The sequence below is a fragment of the Ovis aries genome, chromosome 1 (assembly GCF_016772045.2).
Source record: "Ovis aries strain OAR_USU_Benz2616 breed Rambouillet chromosome 1, ARS-UI_Ramb_v3.0, whole genome shotgun sequence".
NCBI classification, from domain to species: Eukaryota; Metazoa; Chordata; class Mammalia; order Artiodactyla; family Bovidae; genus Ovis; species Ovis aries.
In genome coordinates this window covers 109,953,914-109,979,222 of record NC_056054.1, presented here as the reverse complement: position 1 = coordinate 109,979,222, position 25,309 = coordinate 109,953,914, and the positions used below count along the sequence as shown (strand labels likewise).

General features: G+C 39.5%; 1 protein-coding gene across 8 annotated transcripts in view; it reads left to right on the top strand.

Moving 5' to 3' along the window:
- LOC101112936 (interferon-activable protein 203) overlaps positions 1-25,309 on the top strand; it is a 66,146-nt gene that overhangs the window by 25,027 nt on the left and 15,810 nt on the right. For 4 of the 8 annotated variants that reach the window (XM_060415103.1, XM_042256204.2, XM_060415097.1 and 1 more), the window contains exons 2-7: positions 12,742-12,827; positions 12,985-13,269; positions 14,180-14,307; positions 16,945-17,106; positions 18,592-18,759; positions 22,891-23,085. In XM_060415103.1, the coding sequence (XP_060271086.1) occupies positions 13,005-13,269; positions 14,180-14,307; positions 16,945-17,106; positions 18,592-18,759; positions 22,891-23,085 (918 nt within the window). In that variant the 5' untranslated portion in view covers positions 12,742-12,827; positions 12,985-13,004. The remainder of the gene's footprint in view (positions 1-12,741; positions 12,828-12,984; positions 13,270-14,179; positions 14,308-16,944; positions 17,107-18,591; positions 18,760-22,890; positions 23,086-25,309) is intronic. The other 4 variants (XM_042256208.2, XM_004002644.6, XM_060415092.1 and 1 more) reach the window with 1 other exon arrangement.

The following is a 25,309-nucleotide window of genomic DNA, read 5'->3' as shown; positions in this document are numbered from 1 at the left end:
GATTCATTTCTGGAATCTATTTTATTCCATTGATCTAGGTATATGTTTTGGAGAAGGAAATGGCAACCCACACCAGTGTTCTTGCCTGGAGAATCCCAGGGACGGGGAAGCCTGGTGGGCTGCTGTCTATGGGGTGGCACAGAGTTGGACACGACTGAAGCGACTTAGCAGCAGCAGCAGCAGCATATATATGTTTTTGTTCCATCTTTCTTCTGTTTTGATTAGTGTAGCTTTGTAGTATACTTTGATATCAGGGAATGTTGCACCTCCAGGCTTGTCCTTCTTTCTTTAAATTGTTTTGGTTATTTGAGGTGTCTTGGTGCTTCCATACAAGTTTTCGAATTTTTTGTTCTAGTTCTGTGAAAAATGCTACTGGTAATTTGATCAGGATTGCATTGGGTCTGTATGGTGCCTTGGGTGGAAAAGTGACTTTAATAATATTAATTCTTTAAATCCATATTTTTCCATCTGTTAGTGTTGTCTTCAATTTCTTTCATCAGTGTTTTGTAGTTTTCCAAAAACAGGTCTTCTATTTCCTTAGTCAAATTTATTCTTAGGTATTTTGTTCTTTTTGATGTGATTGTAAATGGGGTTGTTTTCTTAATTTCTGTTTCTGATAGTTCACTGCTAGTGTATAGAAATGCAACAGACTTCTGTACTAACTGTGAGGCTTTTTTAAAAATTAATTTATTTTTTAGTTGGAGGAAAATTGCTTTACAATTTTTGTGTTGATTTCTGCTGTACAACAAGGTGAATCGGTCATAATTGTATGTGTATCTCTCCCTTCTTGAGCCTCTTTCCTTCCCCAACCCTACCCCTCCAGGTAATCACAGAGTGCCAGGCTGGGCTCCCTGTGTTATGTAACAGCTTCTCACCTGCTATCTGTTTTACATACGATAGTTGTAGTATGTTGATGCTACTTTCTCCATTTGTCCCGCTATCTCCTTACCCCTCTATATCCACAAGTCCATTCTTTACATCTGTGTTTTCATTCCTTCCGTGCAAATAATTTCATCAGTACCATCTTTCTAGATTCCATATATATGCATTAACATATGATATTTGTTTTTCTCTTTCTAACTTACTTCACTCTGTATGATAGGCTCTAGGTTCATCCACCTCATTAGAACTGACTCAAATGCAAAGTTTGAGCTTGAGCAAATTCCGGGAGATAGTGAAAGACAGGGAAGCCTGGCATGCTGCTCTTCATGTGGTTGCCAAGAGTCAGACATGACTTAGTGACTAAACAACAACAAATGGTGTTAAAAAGTGTTCTAGTTTGAACATTTTTTTTTTGTTGTTCTATTCTGTGAAAAATACCTTTGGTAGTTTGATAGGGATTGCATTGAATCTGTAGATTGCTTTAGGTAGTATAGTCATTTTTACAATATCGAGTCTTCCAGTTTAGGAATATTCTTCTGTTTGTGACATCTTTTATTTCTTTCATCAGTGTGTTATAGTTTTCTGCATACAGGTCTTTTATCTCTTTAGGTGGTTCATTCCTATTGTATTTTATCCTTTTTGTTGCAAAAGTGAATGGAATTGTTCCCTTACTTTTTCTTTCTGATTTTTTTTGGGGGGTTAGTATGTAGGAATGCAAGGGATATCTGTGTATTAATTTTATATCCTAAAAATTTACTATATTCATTGATTAGCTGTAGTAACTTTCTGGTAGCATCTTTAGAGTTTTCTATGTATAGCATCAGGCTTCCCATGTGGCGCTAGTGGTAAAGAATCTGATTGCCAGTGCAGGAGATGAAAGAGACACAGATTCAATCTCTGGGTTGGGAAGATCCCTGGAGAAGGGCATGACAACCCACTCCAGTATTCTTGCCTGGAAAATCCCATGGGCAGAGAAGCCACGTGGGCTACAGTTCATAGGGTCACTTAAGAGTTGGATTCAACTAAAATGACTTAGTATGCACGCTTGCATGTATAGTATCAAGTCTTCTGCAACAATGAGAGTTTTACTCCTTTTCCAATCTGGATCCTTTTTATTTATTTTTCTTCTCTCATTACCATGGCTAAGACTTCCAAAACTATGTTGAATAATGGTTGTGAGAGTAGGCACCCTTGTCTTGTCCTGATCTTAGAGGAAATAATTTTAGTTTTTCACCATTGAGAATAATATTTGCTGTGGGTTTGTCATATACGGCCTTTATTATGTTGGGATACGTTCTTCTGCGCCAACTTTCTGGAGAGCTTTTATCATAAATGGATATTAAATTTTGTTGAAAAACTTTCTCTGCTTCTATTGAGATGATCATATAGTTTTTAACTTTCAATTTGTTAATATGATGTTTCACATTGATTTGCATATATTGAAGAATCCTTGCATCCCTGGGATAAACCCCACTTAATCATGTTATATGATCCTTTTAATGTCTTGTTGGATTCTGTTTGCTAGAATTTTGTTGGAGATATTCACATCTCTGTTCATCACTGATATTGGCCTATAATTTTCTTTTTTTGGTGGGGTTTTTGCCTTGTTTTGGTGTCATTTTTGCCTTATTTTGGTGTCAGACTAATGGTAGCCTTGTAGAATGAGTGGGATGTTTCCTTCCTTGGCAATTTTCTGGAAGAGTTTGAGCAGGTTGCATATTAGCTCTTTTCTAAGTGCTTGGTAGAATTCACCTGTGAAACCATCTGTCCCTGGGCTTTTGTTTATTGAAAGATTTTTGATCATGGTTTCAATTTCAGTGCTCATGTTTGGTCTGTTAATATTTTTTGTTTCTTCCTGGTTCAGTCTGGAAGGTTTTACTTTTCAAAGAATTTGTCCATTTCTTTCAGGTTGTCCATTTTATTGGTGTATAGTTGCTCATAACAGTTTCTTATGATCCTTTGCATGTCTGCATTGTCTGTTGCAACTTCCACTTTTTCATTTTTAATTTTATTGATTTGAACCTTCTCCCTTATTGTCTTGATGAGTCAGGCTAATGGTTTGTCATTTTTTAGAAAAATCTTCTCAAAGGACCAGCTTTTAGTTATTGTTTTCTTTTTTCAATCTTTGCTATTGTCTCCCTCATTTGTTTTTCATTTATTTCTGCTCTGAGCTTTATGATTTATTTTCTTCTACTAACTGGGTTTTTTTATTCTTCTTTTCCTAGTTGATTTAGGTGTATGGTTAGGTTATTTAATGTTTTTCTTGTTTTTTGAGGTAGGCTTGTATTGCTGTAAGCTTCCCTCTTAGCACTGCTTTTGTTGCATCCCATAGTTTTGAGTTAGCAAGTTTTCATCATTATTTGTTTCTAGGTATTTTTTTATTTCCTCTTTGATTTCCCAGTGATCACTTGGTTATTCAGAAGCATATCGTTTAGCCTTTATGTGTTTGTGTTTTTTACAGTCCCCCCACCCCTTGTAGTTGATATCTAATCTTATGGCATTGCGGTCAGAAAAAATGCTTAGTGCAGTTTTATTTTTTTAAAAATGATCAAGGCTTAATTTGTGACCCAAGGTGTTATCTATCCTGGACAATGTTCTGTGTGTGCTTGAGAAAAAAATTGAAAACTGTTTTTGGATGAAATGTCTTATAGCTATCAATTAGGGTCCAGTGTATCATTTAAAGCTTGTATCTCTTTATAAATTTTCTGCCTGGATGATCTGTCTGTTGGTGAGTGGAATGTTAAAAGTCCCCCACTATTACTGTGTTACTGTCAATTTCCCATTTTATAATTATTAGCATTTTCCTTATGTACTGAGGTGCTCCTATGTTGTGTGTGTATATATTTGTAATTATTATATTTTCTTCTTGGGTTGATCCCTTGTTCATAATGTAGTGTCCTTCCTGTCTCTTGTAATGATCTTTAGGTTAAAGTCTATTTTATCTGATATGAGTATCGCCACCCCCACTTTTTCCATTTTCATGAAATCCTGTTTTCCATCCCTCACTTTCAGTCTGTATGTGTCCCTAGGTCTGAAGTGGGTTTCTTGTATATATAGGAACCTTGTTTTTGTATCAATTCAGCCAGTTTGGTTGAAGTAATTGGTTCATTTACATTTATACTGATTATTGATATGTATGATCCTATTACCACCATTTAGTTTTTTTTTTTTTTTTTTGCTTTGTTTTTGTAGCTCTTTTCTTTCTCTTGTGTTTCTTGTCTAGAGAAGTTCCTTTAGCATCTATTATAAAGCTGGTTTGGTGGTTCTGAGTTGTCTTAACTTTGCTCATCTGTAAAACTTTTGATTTCTCCATCAAATCTGAATGATAGCTTTGCTGGGTAGAGTAATCTTGATCATAGACAATTTTCCTTTCATCATTTTAAGAATATCCTGCCACTCCCTTCTGGCCTGTAGAGTTTCTGTTGAAAGATCAGCTTCTAGCCTTATGGGAATCCCCATATGTTGAGGTCCTTTAATGGACCAGAACCTGGTGGTCTGGAGTTAATGATAAGAAAGTAAAAGACAGAAAGAGGCTGCTATTCCTTGGTTTACACAGAAAGGCAATAAAGCCTCTAGTACGGGGCTTGCTCTGTTCACAGAGGCCTCAGGTGCCCTATTGATGGGGTGAAGGCACAGAGCACCTTCTTGAGAGGGTCTTAGAAGTCCAGTCAGGAAAGTGAACTCAGAGGGCCTCTGTGCTCCAAAGAAATAGCCTGAGAGAGAGAGAGAGAGAAAGAAAGAGAAAGAAAGACACAGGGGGCAGAGCTCTGATGGAGCAAAGGTGTTTTAATCAACATGGTGTGGGCATATATACTGTCTTACAAGGTAGTTATTCTCAGCAAAGATAAAGATTAAAATTCCAGACTTACAAAACATAGGTGATCCATATTAAAGAGAGAGAGAGTTGTAAACAATCACTTTTACTGTATGGTTCACAAGAAGGAAGAAGGTACTTATCATCATATAGAAACATTAATGAAGGAAATGCCTCGATTCCTCAGTTCTGAGAGAGGCTTGCCTCTCCTCTTAATTCCTGAGTATTCAGGAATTAATAAGGCACAGAGAATTCCTGGCAGATCCAAAACAGCACACAGGAAGCCTCTTGTTAAATGCTTCCTGACACCCATATATGTTATTTGTTGCTTTTCTATCGCTACTTTTCATATTCTTTCTTTGTGTTTAATTCTTGTTAGTTTGACTAATATGTATCTTGATGTATTTCTCTTTGTGTTTATTGTGTATGGGATTCTGAGCTTCCTGAACTTGGGTAGCTATTTACTTTCCCACGTTTGGGAACTTTTCAACTAAAAACTCAAATTTTTTTTTCATACTTTTTCTTTTTCTTTTTCTCTTCTTCTAGGACCTCTATAATTCAAATGTTGGTGTGGTTAATGTTGTCCCAGAGGTTTATGAGGCTGTCCTCATTTCTTTTTTCTTTATTCTGCTCTATTTCAGTTATCACCACCATTCTATCTTCCAGTTCACTTATCTGTTCTATCTCAGTTATTTTTTTGGTTCCCTTGAGTGCATTTTTAATCTCAGTTATTGTGTTTCTCATTGCTGATTGTCTATTCTTTATTTCTTCGAGATCCTTGTTAAGCATTTTTTGGTATCTTCTCAATCTGTGCCTCTTCTATTTATGTGTGACTCCATTTTATTTGGAAGATTTTGGATTATTTTTACTACCATTACTCTGAATTCTTTTTTAGGTAGATTGCCTGTTTCTTTATTTGTTTGGTCTTATGGGTTTTTACAATATTCCTTCATCTGCTGCCTCTTTCTCTTTTCAATTTGTTTGATTGATTGTATTTGCCATCTCCTTTCTACTGGTTGCAAGGTCGTGTCCCTCTTATTTGTGAAGTCTGCACCCAGTGGGTGGGGATGGATCTGTGCTTTGTGAAAGTTTCCTGTTGGGGAGACTGGTGTCTGCCCTGGTGAGTGGAGCTGGATCTTTTCTCTCTAGAGGTCAGTGCTGTGCTCAGTGGTTTGTTTTTTGGGGTGTCTGTGGGTTTGGTATGGCCTTGGGCAGCCTGCTGCTAATGGGCAATGTTATATTCTTGTTTAACTGATGGTTTGGTATGAGGCATCTGACACTGAACTTGCCAGCCTTTGGGTGGAGCCTGGTCTTACTGTTGAAATGGAGACCTTTAGGAGACTTCTTACTGATTAATGTTCCTTGGGGTCAGAAGTTCTCTGGTGTTCGAATGTCCTGTGCTCTGATCTCCCACCTCAGGGGTTCAGGCCCAAACCCTTACTATAGACTCAAGACTCCACAAGTCATACAGTACAAAAAGAAAGATATAGAAGAAAAAAGAAAAAAAAAAGTGTGTGTGTGTATATATATACATATACATATATACACATACACATATATAAAGAGTGACAGTAAGAAGAACGTCCTCCTCAGTCTTCTGTTGTCCTCACCACACTGTGAGCATCAGCCAATCTGCCTGCTCAGGAAGCCCACCAATATTTTTAGGAAGGCGGTCTCTGGACGTGCTGTGGGCACTCTGGGCTCAGTTCACACTCACATCTGGCCTAATTCCAGCTTGTACTTGCTTCCAAATCCCATAATTGCCCCCAAAGTCCACAATCTCAAGCTGATTGTGGATACTTAATCCACTGCACCTGTGGCTGCAGGAATAATTTCCTTCCTCTTCCTTGGTCACACAACCTCTGGTCCTCAGCTTTGGTTTTGGCCCTGCCTTTGGTGCCTCTTTGGTTTTGGCCCTGTCCTCTTAAATCTAGATTTAAGGGACTAGATCTGATAGACAGACTGCCTGATGAACTGTCGCTAGAGGTTTGTAACATTGTATGGGAGACAGGGATTAAGACCATCTGCAAGAAAAATAAATGAAAAAAAAAATCAAAATGGCTGTCTGAGGAGGCCTTACAAATATCTGTGAAAAGAAGAGAAGCAAAAAGCAAAGGAGAAAAGGAAAGATATACCCAATTGAATGAAGCATTCCAAAGAATAGCGAGGAGAGATAAAGAAGCCTTCCTCAGCTATCAGTGCAAAGAAATAGAGGCAGACAACAGAATGGGAAAGACTAGAGATCTCTTCAAGAAAATTAGACATACCAAGGGAACATTTCATGCAAAGATGGGCTCGATAAAGGACAGGAATGGTATGGACCTAACAGAAGCAGAAGATATTAAGAAGACATGGAAAGAATACACAGAAGAATTATACAAAAAAGATCTTCATGACCAAGATAATCACGATGGTGTGATCACTCACCTAGAGCCAGACATCCTGGAATGTGAAGTCAAGTGGGCCTTAGAAAGCATCACTACAAACAAAGCTAGTGGAGATGATGGAATTCCAGTTGAGCTATTTCAAATCCTAAAAGATGATGCTGTGAAAGTGCTGCACTCAATATGTCAACAAATTTGGAAAACTCAGCAGTAGCCACAGGACTGGGAAAGGTCTGTTTCATTCCAATCCCAAAGAAAGGCAATGCTGAAGAATGCTTAAACTGCCACTTAATTGCACTCATCTCACATACTAGTAATGTTCAAAATTCTCCAAGCCAGGCTTCAATAATACATTAACTGTGAACTTCCAGATGTTCAAGCTGGTTTTAGAAAAGACAGAGGAACCAGAGATCAAATTGCCAACATCCACTGGATCATCGAGAAAGCAAGAGAGTTCCAGAAAAACATCTATTTCTGCTTTGTTGATTATGCCAAAGCCTTTGACTGTGTAGATCACCACAAATTGTGGAAAATTCTGAATACCAGACCACCTGACCTGCCTCTTGAGAAACCTATATGCAGGTCAGGAAGCAACAGTCAGAACTGGACATGGAACAACAGACTGGTTCCAAATAGGGAAAGGAGTACGTCAAGGCTGTATATTGTCACCCTGCTTATTTAACTTATATGCAGAGTACATTATGAGAAACGTTGGGCTGGATGAAGCACAAGCTGAATCATGATTGTGGGGAGAAATCTCAATAACCTCAGATATACAGATGACACCACCCTTATGGCAGAAAGTGAAGAGGAACTAAAGAGCCTCTTGATGAAAATGAAAGAGAAGAGTGAAAAAGTTGGCTTAAAGCTCAACATTCAGAAAACAAAGATCATGGGCTCCAGTCCCATCATTTCATGGCAAATATGTTGGGAAACAGTGGAAATTTTGGCTGACTTTATTTTTTTGGGCTCCAAATCACTGCAGATGGTGATTGCAGCCATGAAATTAAAAGACGCTTACTCCCTAGAAAAAAAGTTATGACCGACTTAGACAGCATATTAAAAAGCAGAGGCATTACTTTGCCAAAAAAAGTCCATCTAGTCAAGGCTATTGTTTTTCCAGTAGTCATGTATGGATGTGAAAGTTGGACTATAAAGAAAGCTGAGTGTCCAAGAATTGCTGCTTTTGCACTGTGGTGTTGGAGAAGTCTTGAGAGTCTCTTGGACTGCAAGGATATCCGACCAGTCAGTCCTAAAGGAAATCAGTCCTGGGTGTTCATTGGAAGGACTGGTGTTGAAGCTGAAACTGCAATACTTTGGCCATCTGATGCGAAGAACTGACTCATTTGGAAAGACCCTGATGCTGGGAAAGATTGAAGGCAGGAGGAGAAGGGGATGACAGAGGATAAGGTGGTTTGACGGCATCACTGACTCAGTGGACATGAGTCTGAGTGAACTCCGGGAGTTGGTGATGGACAGGGAGGCCTGGTGTGCTGCAGTACATGGGGTCACAAAGAATCAGATGCGACTGAGATCCAGGTGTCTGTTCCCTCCCCAGACACAATGGGGTGAAAGTAGCAACTTATTAAGGCTCACTTACTCAGTTGGACTTGGAAGAGGGAGAGGTATGTCAGACATAGTTATGGTATGTGCGGAGTGTCCACTGTGGCTGAGATCTTCGGCCAGTCGCCACAGTCTGAGGTGGGGTGTGTGTTTCCCCAGGGGAACTGGTCCCATGTCTTCGGTCCCTCAGCAGGGCCAAGTTGCACAGATTCCCAGGAAGGTATGAGCAATGACTTGTACCTGAATGCAGCTTGGTGACAGCTGTGAGCCCTGAGGTCAAGACTGCAGTGGCCTCCTGTCCTCTGCCTCTGGCATCTACACTGGTCCATCCCCCCTCTGGGATCACAAATGCAGTTATGTGTAGTCTCACCTCTGGCACTTAGGCCGGATTTGGGATATCTATCTCTGGGGTTGCAGTCCACAGCCATGGCTCATGCCACTTACAGCACTCACAAAGGCGACATCTATGATCTGCGAGCACACAGTGTTAGAGGGTCTGTTACCTCTGTGGCAGGCCCCAGGCTTTTCCCTGGACTCCCTAAGCTGTCATACTAGCATCCTCAGAGTATCTTCACAGCAACTCAATCCCAGTCATCTCCCTAGGGTCCAACCTCCAAAACTTGAGCCTCAGCACCCAACTCCCACTCATTGCAGTGAGCGTGCAAACAGTCTCGACTGGAAAGTGCTGGTCAGCAATGATATCTGTGGTGAATCATCTCCAGTCTGCCTTCTGAGGACCTGTTGATGTGTTCCTCTCTGAGGTTCCGAAGCTCCGCCCATCCCTGCCCATGAAGGGGTTTCCGAGTATGAGGAAACTTTTTATCCTTCTTGGCTTCCTCCCCAAGGCATAGGTCCCTGTCCCAAGTCCTTTGTCTCTTCATTTTTCTATATCTTCTGTCCTACCTCATTCTGTGGAGGTTAGCTTGCCGTTTTGGAAGTCTGGGGTCTTCTGCCAGTGTTTAAAAGTCTTCTGCAAGAGGTTTTCCATATGTAGATGTATTTTTTTAATATATATAAATGTGGGGATAAATATATATATCTCTTTAATATATATAAATCTCTCCATCTTGCTCCTCTTGAAAGTTCCTCCTGTATATTAATTTTGTATCCTTCAACTTAAGTGAATTCATTGATGAGTTTTAGTAGGTTTTTTGTGATGTCTTTATCTCATCTGCAAACAGTAACCATTTTAAATTTACCTTTGCAATTTGAATTCCTTTTATTTCTTTGTTTTTAGTTTGATTGTTGTGACTAGGACTTCTAATAATATGTTCAATTTAAGTGGGGAGAGTGGACATCCTTGTCTAGTTCATATATATATGGTTATTATAAGTTGCTAATCTAAGTTTAAATACATTTTAACAATGCTGCATTTCCTCCCCACTACCATGTTTAAAATTTTGACATCATATTTCACAACTTTTTGTTTTGTATATCCTTTAACATCTTATGTATAGATGATTTGACAACTTTTATCTTTTAACCTTCCTACTAACTTCATATATTACCTTTACTGTATATTTACATTTACTAATAAGATTTTTCCTTCTATGTTTAATGCTTCTTTTCTTTTTACTTGAAAAAGTCCCTTTAGCATTTCTTTTAACACTGGTTTGCTGGTGCTGAACTCTTTTATCTTCTGCTTGCCTATGAAACTTTTAATGTTTCTGTGAAATCTGAATAAATGCTTTGCCAGCTAGAGCATTCTTGGTTACAGAGTTTTCTTTTTCATCATTTTAAACATATCATATCCCTCGCTTCCTGTCTGCAGAGTTTCTGCTGAAAATTCAGCTGATAGCCTTAAAGGAATTCCCTTGTATATATGTTGCTTTTCCCTTGCTGATTTTAATATTTTCTCCTTACCTTTAATGTTTGCCAACTTAATTACAATGTATCTTAGCATGGTCCTCTTTGGGTTTACTCTGTTTGGGACTCCACATGCTTCCTGGACCCAGATGTCTGTTTCCTTACTGGAGTTAGGGAAGTTTTTAACTATTACATCTTTAAATATGTTCTTTGCCCCCCTTTCTCTCTATTCTCCTCCTGGGACCCACTATAATGATATGATAAATGATAACATGCTTGACATTCTCCAGAGTTCTCTTAAACTGTCCTCAATTTTTTTCTTTTTTTATTCTGCTCAGCTTCACTGATTTCCATTATTCTGTCTTCCAGCTCAATGGTCTTTTCCACTGTATTGTTTGATCTACTGTTGACTCCTTCTGCTGTATTTTTCAATTATTTTACTCTTCATCTCTTTGTTCTTTATATTTTCTAGTTTTTTGTTAAAAATTTCTAACTTCTCGCTCTGTACATCCTGTCTTCTACCAAGTTTTTTTGAGCATCTTTGCTGTCATCTTTATGAACTATTTATTGGGTAGATTGCCTATCTCCATTTCACTTACTTCCGAGGTTTTATCTCCTTTCATCATTTGAAACATATTCTTCTGTAGCCTCATTTTGTCTAACTTCCTCCTTTATTTCTGTGTATTTGCTACATTTGTTACATTTCCTGACCTTAGGGAAATAGTCTTTTGTTGAACATACCCTACTTTCTGCATCCTTTCTGGTCACCAGAGCTATAAGCTCTAGGAGCACAAACCCTACTGTGAATTCTGTTTGTGAGGGATCCAGGTTGTGTTTCCCTCATGTGACTCTAACACCTGATGATCTGAGGTGGAGCTGAGATGGTGAGGCCAGTGCCACAGAGTGGCTGCAAACGCAAACTGTCTTTAGCAGAGAGGTTTGACTGCACAGAGACCATAATAAATCAATTGCTTGCAGACGTATCAAAACCGTTTTAGTGAATGGCAAAAGACAAGCTGTATCTGGTGGCAGGTTTTATAGTGGTAAGTGAGTTGATGTACTTTAAGTCAGAATTCAACACTTATTTTAGTCCTCATGTGGCCTGTCCATTATTTTATTTACCACTACCATTAAGGTCTCTTTTCCTCACTGTGTGCTAGTCTTGGTCACAATTTTTGTAAGTCCATAAGTTAACCCTTGCCAAAATGATTGAAATACAAATGTCATACATACTGGAGAGCCACTTTGAAAAGTTGGAAAGACCCAATGATGAGATAGCAGAAGACTCTAAGATTGTAGGCCAAAGGAAAACTGAATTTAAAAGAAAGTATCAAGTCGTCTTAAATTACAAGCTCATTGCACAGGTAATTCACATTCTCCAAGCCTGCTTTGTATAATATGTGGTAACTAACTATCCAATGAAGCCATGAAACCTTTAAAATTTCCTTGCAACAGAGAGAAAAAGCACCCTGCATTAAATGCCACCTTTGGATTTTTTTCAAAAGAAAAACATATTACACAAAGAAAAGAAACAGTTTTTGTAGGCCACCACTTCATCAAATATGTCTGAACTGACATCATTCTTAGTGCCTAACCACATTGCTAAAGCTATAGTGGCTAACCACATTGCTAAAGCTAAGAAGCCCTTTACTATATTATTGGTAAAGAGTTTATCCTGCCTGCTGCTAAAGACATTTGTTGTGAACTTTTAGGAGAGGCTGCAGTTCAAAAGGGGACAGTTGAAAAGAAAGTGTTCTCTCAGCTAGTATCATAACTGGATGAGCTGATGAAATACCAGAAGATATTGACACAATATTGTTGGGATTAATGAATCGCCCTGGTACCTAATCCAGACTGGAGAGTCTACTGGAGTGGGTTGCCATGCCTTTCTCCAAACTTTCAAATCTCCATACATTCTGGTGGAATATCTGGAGATTGTCTCAAAAGCATTGAAAAGCCTGCTTCCATTTTCAACATCCTATCTTTGTGGAGCAGAGTTTTCTCCAGTGACTGGAACCAAAATGAGATTACAGAGTAGACTGAGAATAAGCAACACACTCCAAGTATCACTGTTTCTCATCACTGCCAAATGGGACTGTCTATGTACTAATGTGCTAAGTTGCTTTAGTCATGTCCAACTCTTTACAACCCTATGGACAGTAGCCCACCAGGCTTCTCTGTCCATGGGATTCTCCAGGCAAGAACACCGGAGTGGGTTGCCATGCCATCCTCCAGGGGATCTTCCTAACCCAGAGACTGAACCCATGTCTCTTATGTCTCCTGCATTTGTAGGCAATTCTTTACCACTAGCACCACCTGGGAATCCCCAGTTAGTTGCAGGAAAACAAGCTCAGGTCTCCCACTGATTCTGCATTATGGTGAGTTATATAATTATTTCATTATATATCACAGCATAATAATAGATACAAAGTACACAATAAATGTAATGTGCTCAGATCATCCTGAAACAATCCCTCCACCCCACTTTGTGGTCTATATAAAGGTGTAACACTATATGTTATTTTTCTCTTGTAGGCACATCCCTAACTTGAGAGATGGGGAATGACTACAAGAAAATTATCCTGCTAAAAGGATTTCAGCACATCAATGATAAATGTTTTAACATGATTAAATCTTTACTTAAAGAAGATTTAAAACTGACTAGTAAAATGCAAGATGAATACGACAGAGTTAAAATTGCTGACTTGATGGAAATGAAGTTCCGAGGGCCTGCATGTGTTGACAAGCTGATAGAGTTGGTCAGAGACATAGATGAAATTAAAGACCTTGCCAACAGTCTTAGAAAGGAGAAGTTAAAAGGTAACTGGAAGAACCCTTATTTATCACTCTCTCTTACTGACCTCAACTTTGACCTTGAATTGGTCAAAGTTTAGACCTCTCTTTCCCAACTTGAGACTCAGTATCCATGACAATGGTAGCATTTTAGATGCCAAAAATTAACAACTTAGAGGATGTGTTTCCTACAAAGAGATCTGATGTGTTTTAGAGGGTGTATTTTGGGGGTGTGGGCAAAGAAAATAGTAGGAATTGATGAGAAAGTCTGAGGCTTCCATGCATTAGAAGATTTAGACAATGAAGAAACAAAATTAGAACATGTAGGATTTTGAAGTATTTAAATCAGTTACTATGCATGCTCTATTATCACATTTACTTCATCATTTTTATACTTCCTAGAAATAAATATGAGACAAAAACCTTAAGCAAAAACCTACCTCTCAGAGATGTGAAGAACTCACCTCTTATAAAACCACTGGATTAGAAAACATATTTGAAAAAATGAAATCCAGTATCACCATTTTGTCCCATCACAAGTTAGATTATATTTTCCTTCTCTGGTTTCAATAATTCAAATAGATCTTCTATAGGCATTGACCCATGACTAGCATCATGAAATTTTAGTTTATTAAGAGGAAGATAAATAATATGAGAGTTGTAAAAGGATTCGACTGAGATAGATGAGTCCAGAGAATAGGATGAGTATGCTTGTTGTACAGGGGACAAGAAAGGAGACCGCTGAGGATGTTCGAGTCAGAATCTGTACCTATGTTGTTACTTTGGCCACCTTTGGCTGAGTGAGGCTAATGCAGTAGAGGTAGATACAACCAGACCCAGATCCGCCAGCAGGAACTGAGAGGAAACACTATTGAAGGTGCTTCGTGTATCTCGACCAGCTCCTTTGGATTTACCATGTTCTCTTTTATGACATCAGCTATAAGGAGAAAAAAGGTAAAAGGAGCAACTCCAGTGGAAAACCAGGGTACATCCAGTCTTGCGCAATCCACTTCCACCGCGAATGAAGCTTCGGGATCTGAATCAGTCAAGGATACACCTGTGAAGGTAGGATGGCTTAGGTCCCACAGAAGGAATTTTTCCTATGGCTCTTTTTATGAAAATTTGGTTCTTTATTCATTTCTCAATGTGCAAATAGAAGAATCAGAGAAAAGGGGAACCAGGGGCAGGGTGAAAATGAGTTTCAGAGTCAGTAAATTAATAGGTACTGAACCAGTCCATTCTGAAGGAGATCAGACCTGGGATTTCTTTGGAAGGAATGATGCTGAAGCTGAAACTCCAGTACTTTGGCCACCTCGTGCAAAGAGTTGACTCATTGGAAAAGACTCTGATGCTGGGAGGGATTGGGGGCAGGAGGAGAAGGGGACAACAGAGGATGAGATGGCTGGATGGCATCACTGACTCGATGGACATGAGTCTGAGTGAACTCCAGGAGTTGGTGATGCAGAGGGAGGCCTGGCATGCTGTGATTCATGGGGTCACAAAGAGTCGGACACGACTGAGCGACTGAACTGAACTCAACTTGACTACCCATTATGTTTCTGAACTACTGTGCACTTTAACTTATATAATTCTGAATGATGAAAATATGGAATCATTACTCTTCTTCTAGAAGTATATTAAAACAATCATATTAGGAAAACAGTTTACCAAAGTTTGCCAAAGCCTACCCAGATAACCACGATGGTATGGTCACTCACCTAGAGTGAGACATCCTGGAGTGTGAAGTCAAGTGGGCTTAGGAAGCCTTACTATGAACAAAGCTAGGAGGTGATGGAATTCCAGCTGAGTTATTTCAAATCCTTAAAGATGATGCTGTTAAAGTGCAGTGCTCATTATGCCAGCAAATTTGGAAAACTCTGCAGTGGCCAAACGACTGGAAAAGGTCAATTTTCATTCCAATCTGAAAGAAAGGTAATGCCAAAGAATGTCCAAATTACTGTATAATTGCACTCATTTCACATGCTTCCAAGATTATGTTCAAAATCCTTCAAGTTAGGCTTCAGCAGTATGTGAACCAAGAACTTCCAGATGTACAAAGCAGATTTAGAAAATTCAGAGGAACCAGAGATCAAATTGCCAAATACTGCTGGATCATAGGAAAAGCAAGAGAATTCTAATAAAGAGAACCATCTCAGATGGTAAAGAACCTGCCTGCAATGCAGGAGACCTGAGTTTGATTCCTGGGTTGGGATGATCCTCTAGAGAAGGGAGTAGCAAACCACTTCTGTATTCTTGCCCAGAGAATCCCATGGACAAAGGAGCCTGGTGGGCTACAGTCCATGGGGTCAACAAGAGTTGGACATGACTGAGTGATTAACACTTTAAACTTTGAACTCTGCTCCACTGACTATGCTAAAGCCTTTGACTATGTGCACGCTCAGTCACTCAGTCGTGTCTGACTCTTTGTGACCCTATGGGCTGTAGCCCACTAGGCTTCTCAGTACTTGGGGTTCTCCAGGCAAGAATACTGGAGTGACTTGCCATTTCCTTCTCCAGGGGATCTTCTTGACCCAGTGATTGAAACCGTGTCTTCTGCATCTCCTGCATTGGCAGGTGGATTCTTTCCACTGTGTCACCCGGGAAGTCCTTGTCCCACAGCCCTTGCTGTACATGCATGCCATCCTTCTCTGTTGCTGCCAGCCCTCCCCCACTTTGACTGTGTGAGTCATAACAAACTGTGGAATATTCTTAGTGAGATGGGAATACCAGACCATATTACTTGCCTCCTGAGAAAACTGTATACAGGGAAAGAAGCAATAGTTAGAACTGGACATGGAACAAGGGGCTGGTTCAAATTTGGGAAAGGAGAACCACATGGCTGTATGTTGTCACCCTGCTTATTTAACTTATATGCAAAGTACATCATGCGGAATGCCAGGTTGGATGAAACACAAGCTGGAATCAAGATTGCCAGGAGAAACATATAACCTCAGATATGCAGATGACATCACTTGTGGCAGAAAGTGAAGAGGAACTAAAGAGCCTCTTGATGAAGGTGAAAGAGGAGAGTGAAAAAGCTGGCTTAAAACTCAACATTCAGAAAATGAAGATTATGGCATCCTGTCCCATCACTTCATGGGAAATAGATGGGGAAAAAGTGGAAACAGTGGCAGACTTTATTTTCTTGGGCTCCGAAGTCACTGTGGATGGTGACCACAACCATGAAATTAAAAGATGGTTGCTCCTTGGAAGAAAAGCTATGACAAACCCAGATAGCATATTAAAAAGCCAAGACATCACTTTGCTGACAAAGGTCAAACCTATGGTTTTTCCAGTAGTCATATACAGATGTGAGAGTTGGACCACAAAGATGTCTGAGTGCTGAAGGACTGATGCTTTGAAATTGTGGTGCTGAAGAAGACTTTTGAGAGTCCCTTGGACAGCAAAGAGGTCAAACTAGTCGATCTTAAATGAAGTCAACCCTGAAAATTAATTGGAAGGACTGATGCTAAAGCTGAAGCTCCAGTACTTTGGCTACCTGATGCAAAGAGCTGACTCTTTGGAAAAGACCCCGATGCTGAGAAAGACTGAGGACAGGAGAAGTGAGCAACAGAGAATGAGATTAACTAGAATGAGTATAATTAGAATCTAGTAATAAAAAGTTGATTTTCTAAGTAGTGAAGATGTATTTCATTTCTCATTGAAAACTACTAACCAGGCAGGGGAAATCCTACTTTTCAGAGAAAGAAAACCACCGAAACTAGTGAATCTAAGAGGATGAAGCTAACCAAGGAGGAGAGTCAGCTTCCAGGATCATCAGTAACGAGCACAGAGTCAACTAAGGGCCTTCTCCAGACTCCTCAAATGCCTTCACCAAAGCCATCCAGCAGTTCCTTAACCAAGGTACCATTTTCCTGTTCCTAATACGTGTCCCTCCTTACAACATATTATAAGAATACTCATGACCCCGAAAAAAATCTCTCAGTATTCCCTTTCTAGATACAAACTTCTTTATGCAATCAAATCACCCCAAAACTTATCAAATAAAATATTGAGGCAAATTAAATAAATGAATTAAAAAAGTGTTGAGGTCTTAGTGTGTTCTAAGTCCTTGGACTTTTGGACATTTTTACATTTACGAATAATTGCTGACCTTACAAATGTGACAGGCCTATGGAGGTGGCCAGGCAATTAGACAGGAACATAAGGGTATGTTTATCCCCAACATTTCGGTTTCCTTTCATCCCTTTTCTCTTAACCACACCTCTAGATTAGTTCTCAGCATTCTATGCTCCTTCCTATGTCAGGTATTTGCTCATAGGCTAATTCCTTGATTCACACTCATGATTCATGTTGCTTTAATGGCTAAATTAATTCAACCATCAGGTACCAGCCTGAATTCCTTCCTCAGCATGTCCTCACTGAGACACCCCTCCCCAAAACTTATAGATAGTCTCATTTTTTATCGCCGTTACAGAATCCTTTACTATTCCTGTATAGTGTGTATCACAACTTTAATAAATTTGTTTTTCTTCTCTTCTAGACAATGATCTTGGAGTATAGGTGCTCTATCAAAAGAGAATACAAGACAGGGGTGGGAAAGTGAGTCCACAGTTGTAGGCATCAACCTCTATCCCAACCTGGTTTTTATTTTGCCCTGGGTTACATGAAACCTGGAACTATGGAGTATGTGTCTAAGATGAATGGGCAGGAAAAGATTCCCCCAAGATAAGTGTCAAGGGTAGGCAAAGGCAAGATTTAAACCACAATCTCTAACCCAGTTTCTTACCCAAGACCCAAGCTGCCCTCTAACTCAGGCTATATCCTCACCACCACCCCGCACATTCCACTTGAAGACAGAACTCCTACATAAGGGGACTTTAAATTTGTGGTTTTGTTGTGGTTGTTGTCATTGTTCTTATTAGTCACAAGAGTCCATATTTTTCCCAGTAATATTTCTCAGAAGATCAGTAGGTTTGTAGAAGCCTATAGAATAGATACTAGAAACCCACTTGTGTCTTTTCTTGATGAAAAAGTCGTAGTTAACAGACATCCTTAAGTGCAGCCAACTTTAGACTGAGATTTACTTCTCTTATAGCCAGGGAAGTTTATCTACTTGCTTTGGCCAGTTTGCATCAGATGTAGGACCCAGATTCCATCCCCAAATCAATGAAATTTTGTCTGAGCTGTTAGTATTTGGAGAGTGAAATCTGTAATCATAGTTGAGGTAGGTAAAGGATAAGTAATACAGGTATTGGAATATGTGCTATCAGTCCAGAAAAAATTGAAAAGTTCAGATTCAACATTGAGAAAGAGAAAAGATGCTATATTCTGTGTGATTTTGAAAATCATTTTCAAGAACTAAGAAAAAAATCTATTTTTATCCAGAAAAAAAGTGACACAGCCACCACACCTAAGGACTTAAAAAGGAAGATGATATCTTGTAACCAGAGTCAGCTTCCAGGAACTTCAGCAACCAGCTTGTGCCCAACTGTGAGCAGTGGCCAGATGACTCCAATTGTTCTACCAAAACCATTCAGCAATTTCTCAAGCAAGGTACCGGCTTTTTGATCCCATTCCTTGCACTTCTTACAAGAGAAGTACAAGAATTATCATCATTGAACTTCCCATTTAGTCATTTATTATACTTACCCCTTCATTTATCAGTGTTTAATCTGTGATCCCATTCTATTCTAACTCCTTGTTAATTTGGCTGTTTACCAAAGCATGAGTTCATGAAACCTCCAATTTTGAGAGGTTTACTCTCTTGTATTGAATAGAAAGAGGAGGGAAAGGTGACAAAACAAGTCAAAATGAGTGTGTCTTTACTTCATACATTCCACTTTCCTTTGGCCCTCTTCCCATTTGCTCACTGACCACATGGCAGGGTTCATTTTCAAAGTCCGGTGCTCCTTCTCAGGTCTGATATTTTGACATAGACACTTTTCATGTTTGAAATTACTTGTCTTGAGTTGCAAACTTTAATCTCTTCCTAGGGCAAGTCCCCACTGATACCTGCCCACTCTCAGAATATATTAGGTATTCCTCTTGCTTGCTTTCAAAGGTCAGTTTACTTTCCCTTTTTTAGCACTTACTGAAACTATAATAAATGTACATTTTTCTTTGTTACTGAACTATAATATAAATTATAAGGTGCCTGTCAACTGAAAAAATCCACAACCTAAAAGTTAAGAATTATGCTTTATTCAGCAGACAAATATGAGGACTTAAGATGGGGACACAGATTCTCAGGTAGCTCTGAGAGAGCTGCTCTGAAGAAGCAAGAAGGGGAGGCAGGTTATACAGGAATCTTGTTAACAAGGACCAGGCAGTCAGAACATCAAAATGTTACTGTTTTTAAAGAGAACCTGATGTCTCAAGTTAAAATTTAACACATTTTTATATACAGAAAGATGCAAAGATCTGGGCTCACAGACCCTTTGCTATAAAGTTCAGCTATCTGGGGCCAGTATCCTTACCCTGAGTCTCCTGAGGGGGCGCCGTCAGGATTGGCTGAAGCAGTTGACTGCTTGCTGGAGGGCATTTTGCTTCTATCCTGAGTTCCCTCAGGGCTTACAGTGTGGGCAGCTGTAATGCGATGGCTTGATGGCCACAACATCCTCAGTTTACTGATATGGCAGGCAGCGTTTTTCATTCATAGTGCCCTATTCCCAGGATAAGACCAGATCAGGGTGGAAAAATGACACACACACATGTGCATCGACTCCTATGCTCGCCTGCCTTTATTCTGTCCTGATATGACCCTTGTGGTTACCATCACGCTGGGGTACAACACCTATTCCTGCAGCAAATAAGCAAGTGACAGGAGAAATAGGCCAAAGCAACATTTAAATCACGAAAATAGCTTGTCACCCAAGTTCCAAGCTGCCTAGGCTGAAGCCCTCTATACGAATCCAAGCATACCAGTTGAAGACATTTCTTTTAACATAATTGTTCAAGTTTTATCGTGTTACTGTTTTTATTACTGTTAACTCTGATAATTAGTAATGCCTCACGTAGTCTCTGTTTTATTTATGGGATAGAGCTAGTAATCTGTGCCTGTTTGCCTCTAGGTCCAGATGGCCCTGGTCTAGTCATTGAAACCTTAGACCCACTGTCAGTCTGCTGTGACAATGACATGCATGTACACCACAAGTCAACTATGCTTTTCTATGCATACAGGCTTAGAATGGACACTTTCTAAGGTCCCATCTGCCTAAATTTGTGAAATAGTCATTTCTACTTTCATATGAATCATTCTGCTACCCCCCAAAATCCCTGGGAGCATAGGAATCCCAGAGAGCCCCATCTATCCCCTTGGCTTCATACACCTAAAAACACCTTGCAGTCATTTCTCCTTTGGAGCCCAGCCACTTCAATAGGAGGCATGGAACAAGAAGGATCTGGCCATTCTTCTGGGAAAGAGCAGGAAAGCATTGCTCCTTCATCAGAGGGTCTCCCAACTATTTTTTCTGTGATATAGGCTATGTTTGGGATTCAGAGACAGAAGCAGACCAATATTTTCTTTGATTCATACTGCTGTGTCTCCGTGAAAGCAAATACCACATATTGGCATGATTTAAGAACCAGGTGGAGTTGTGAAGGACATAAGCCAAGGGAAAAAAATCAATTACTATTTTTGAATACTATCCACCCAAATAGTATATTTTAGGGATCTAAATCCTGCTTTTATGATGGAAGCTTTTGCTTTAACTGATTATGAAAACCAATCATGATGCTCTTGTCAATGTGATTAAATTAGTAGTAGAGGTTAATAGAAAACTTTCTTTAATAAAGTCCTTCCAATACCACCTCTATCTGGGGTTTCCATCAAAAAGACCAGAATTAAGCATGAAACATCTGTGGATCAGAGCAGAAACAGAAACCCCTGTGTCTACTGTAAAATAATAATGCAGTGATATTTCTATGTATGAGCACTTAATGGTGTTAGACTTTTAAGATGTGGGTTCTTTGTGTACATTATCTCATTTATTCTTTATAACACCACATGAGGATGCTATTGTTAATCCCACTTGGCATATGAAAATGCTGAAGTTCCTAGGGGTTAAAAATCTCCTAAGTCATGCAGGAAGAGTTGACTCATTGGAAAAGACTGTGATGCTGGGAGGGATTGGGGGCAGGAGGAGAAGGGGATGACAGAGGATGAGATGGCTGGATGGCATCGCTGACTCGATGGACATGAGTCTGAGTGAACTCCGGGAGTTGGTGATGGACAGGGAGGCCTGGTGTACTATGATTCATGGGGTCGCAAAGAGTCGGACACGACTGAGCGACTGGACTGAACTGAACTGATCTGAAGTCATACAGAAAATAAACATTAGAGCCAGGATTCAAATCTAGCTTAATTGAATTCTAAAACATGAGCATTTAATGGCATATATTGCTCCCACAGTCAGAGGATAGACTACTTCAATATCTGAAATTTACCTCTAAAAATTTACATATCAGATAATGTTATGTCTCAGATTTGTTTTCATATCCTAGGCTCTCAAGCCTTCTAATGAGAAATGAAGTGACAAGGGAGGTGAGAGAGTATTCTAATCAAGAAGCTACATGTCAGAGACAGTCATTTAAATCAGGTCCCTCATCTAAAGTTTTATCAACAACTGATACTTTATGAATTGGTTAAATGGATGCTCGAAGTGGTAACTGTGGCACTTCTATACTGTGCGTGTTAAGTCGCTTCAGTCGTGTCTAACGCTTTGCGACCCCATGGACTGTAGCCTGCCAGGTCCTCTGTCCATGGGATTCTCCAGGCAAGAATACTGGAGTGGGCTGCTATGCCCTCCTCCAGGGGATCTTCCTGACCCAGGGACAGAACCTGCGACTCCTGCAGCTCCTGCATTTTAGGCAGATTATTTACCGCTGAGGCACTGGTGAAGCCCTCTATACTGTAGAATGTTAGAAATAGTCTTTCATGGGTAAAACCTGAGATGGTCAAGATACATTATTTCATAGACACTTCCTGCCCTGGCTTAAACAACTATAAAAACTCAAGTCCTAAAATTGTTTATGTATGGGTCTGTACCCTGGGTGAAATTGCAAATGGATATGTGCATTGTTCATAGTGATGAAAGATTTGGTTGCCTGATAGACTATGCAAAGAGAATCCCGCCTAAGGGTTTATGAATTTGAGGGAATATCTCTGGTATGTGGACAAACAAAGCATTGAAATGAAAGGAGACCTGGGTTTCCTAGATTTGAAGAGTGGAAGATAGAAACCATTTTGCTTATTTGGTAAATACATGAGGTAATGAAAGACTTAATGAGTAAAAACGTCCATGAATGCAGCCTATGTTGTTTTGAGACCATTATAACCTGGCAGAATTTTCCAAGTGTTGTCTTTATTACTCCAAGTGTTGTCTTAGTGAAGTTGCAGCAGAGGTAGGGCCAGAATTCAAAAACAGACCAATGACATTGCAATTACCTGAGTTTTAACATCTGCAGAGAGAAGTTTGCAATCCTAGTGGGGAGCCAAGCTGGGGAGGCATTGGGAGTGTCAGAAGATGTGCTCTTATTCCAGAGAAATTTGTTATTCCAGAGAAAATTGTCAGAGTGTGGGTACTGTGGTGTGTCTGTGAGAAAGAAAGACAGAGAGATACAGAGTAAGATGGAGGGTAAGAGAGAAATGTTATTGTTCATATGATATTGAAAATCATTAACCAGAAAGAAGAAAATGCATGTCTTTCAACTGGAAAAATAGAAGACATAACCACTAGAACTGCTGACCCCAGGATGAAACTATCCCTGGAGCAGAGTCAGCTTCTGCAAATTCCAACATGCAGCGTAATGCCAACTAAGAATTGCCTCCAGACTCCTCAGAAGCTGCCACCAACCACATCCAGTGGTTCCTCAACCAAGGTACCAGATTCTCATTTTCAATATTTCCCTCTTTCTACAATATAATGACAGGCACCAGTAGAACCATATAAGAACTTCTCACCAATCCCTTTCAGTATCCAATTCTTTTTTCATTAGGTCACACATGTTGTTACTGAGTGTGTACTTTGAGGACCGACTGGCATTCAAATTCTGACTCTCACTACGCTGTCCCTTGCCTTAGGATAATCTATGGCCTAGTGTGCACCTAAATCATTCCTCTTCAGCAGTGGGTATAATTAGTAACTTGTTTAATTTTATTTTTGTGTTTCCTTCAATAGTATGAAAGACAGAAAGTCTCCTTATAGTTTTCTCACTATGAAAGAGAGAACTCAAGGAGCAATAGGGTAGAGAAATATAGAAACAGAGCACTATCGTCTTTTTCTTTTTTCTTTTGGAAATGATATCATCCATATTAGGATGCAGAAATTTAGGAAATGAAGATACATGGACAAAGATAATTACTGTTAACTGTCTGAAATCTCCCCTCTATCAAATGCTCTCTTTTGGTAAATAGACTTTCTGATTGTACCTTTTGTTGTGTATATATAAAGAATATTAATTTGTTTCAGGTTGATCACATTACACATATTTTTCTATAATTCATTCTTTTTCTTTCATTTTGAAATGCTATTCAAGAAATGTAGATTTAAATTATTATTTTAACATAAAAATAATTACCTGATTATTTTGTAAATTAAATAATAATTCTTTGCTATTTGACTTTAGGCTCTTTCAGTGTTTCACAAACATACAATGATCATAATAAGAGCCTGTGTCCATCAGGCCTACTTTCATGACCCTGTGTATAGAATATAATTTTTTTCTCAAGTCCTGTGTACTTCTTCTCAAGATGCTGCTCATATTACTAGTAAGGAATTTGTTGTTACTGGTTAACTTGTCCTGGGAATGAGCCCCTTGGTACCTGACTTCTCTTTTGGCATTTTTCTCCTCAGGGTCCTGCCATTATTCTACCAGGAGTGTGTAGAGGAGGAAAAACAATTTGCCCTCTGCCCTTCTGAGGTCTTAACTGAGATCCCTTTTTTAAAACAAAGATTGTTGTTGTTGTTGTTCAGTTGCCCAGTCGTGTCTGACTCTTTGTGACCCCATGGATTGCAACACGTCAGGCCTTCCTGTCCCTCAACACCTCCTGGAGTTTGCCAAAGTTTTTGTCCATTGCAACAGAGATGCCATCCAGCCACCCAGCCATCTCATCCTCTGATGTCCTCTTCTCCTTCTGTCCCCAATCTTTCCCAGCATCAGGGACTTTTCCAATGAGCTGGCTATTCACATTAGGTGACCGAAATACTGGAGTTTCAGCTTCAGCATCAGTCCTTCCGATGAGTATTCAGGGTTTATTTCCTTTAATATTGACTCGTTTGATCTCCTTGCTGTCCAAGAGACTCTCAAGAGTCTTCTCCAGCACCACAGTTCAAAGGTATCAATTCTTTGGCACTCTGCCTTCTTTATAATCCAGCTCTCACAACCATATGTGACCATTGGGAAGACCATAATCTTGACTGTATGGAACTTTGTCAGCAGAGTGATGTCTCTGCTTTTCAACACACTGTCTAAGTTTGTCACTACTTTCTGCCAAGAAGCAATCATCTTCTGATTTTATGGCTGCAGTCACCAACCAGAGTGATTTTAGAGCCCAAGAAGAGGAAATCTGTCGCTGCTTCCTTCTTTACCCCTTCTATTTGCCATGAAGTAATGGGGCCAGATGCCATGAGCTTACTGTTTTTTTTTTTTTTTTAAATATTTAGTTTTAAGCTGGCTTTCTCAATCTCCTCTTTCATATTCATCACGAGGTTCTTTAGTTCCTCTTCACTTTCTGCCATTAGAGTGGTATCTTTGTTAAAACCGAGATTAACAAGAACAAACAAACAAGCAAACAAGCAGAAGTTTACTAACAGGTGTATCTCATCTATACATAGAAGATACCCAGGAAAAATAAGTAACTCCCTGAGGTGGCCTAAGCCGCCAACTTAAAATACCATCATTTGGGAGAATGGCATTCTAACATGTATACTATCATGTAAGAATTGAATCGCCAGTCTATGTCTGACGCAGGATACAGCATGCTTGGGGCTGGTGCATGGGGATGACCCAGAGAGATGTTATGGGGAGGGAGGTGGGAGGGAGGTTCATGTTTGGGAACGCGTGTAAGAATTAAAGATTTTAAAATTTAAAAAATAAAAAACTA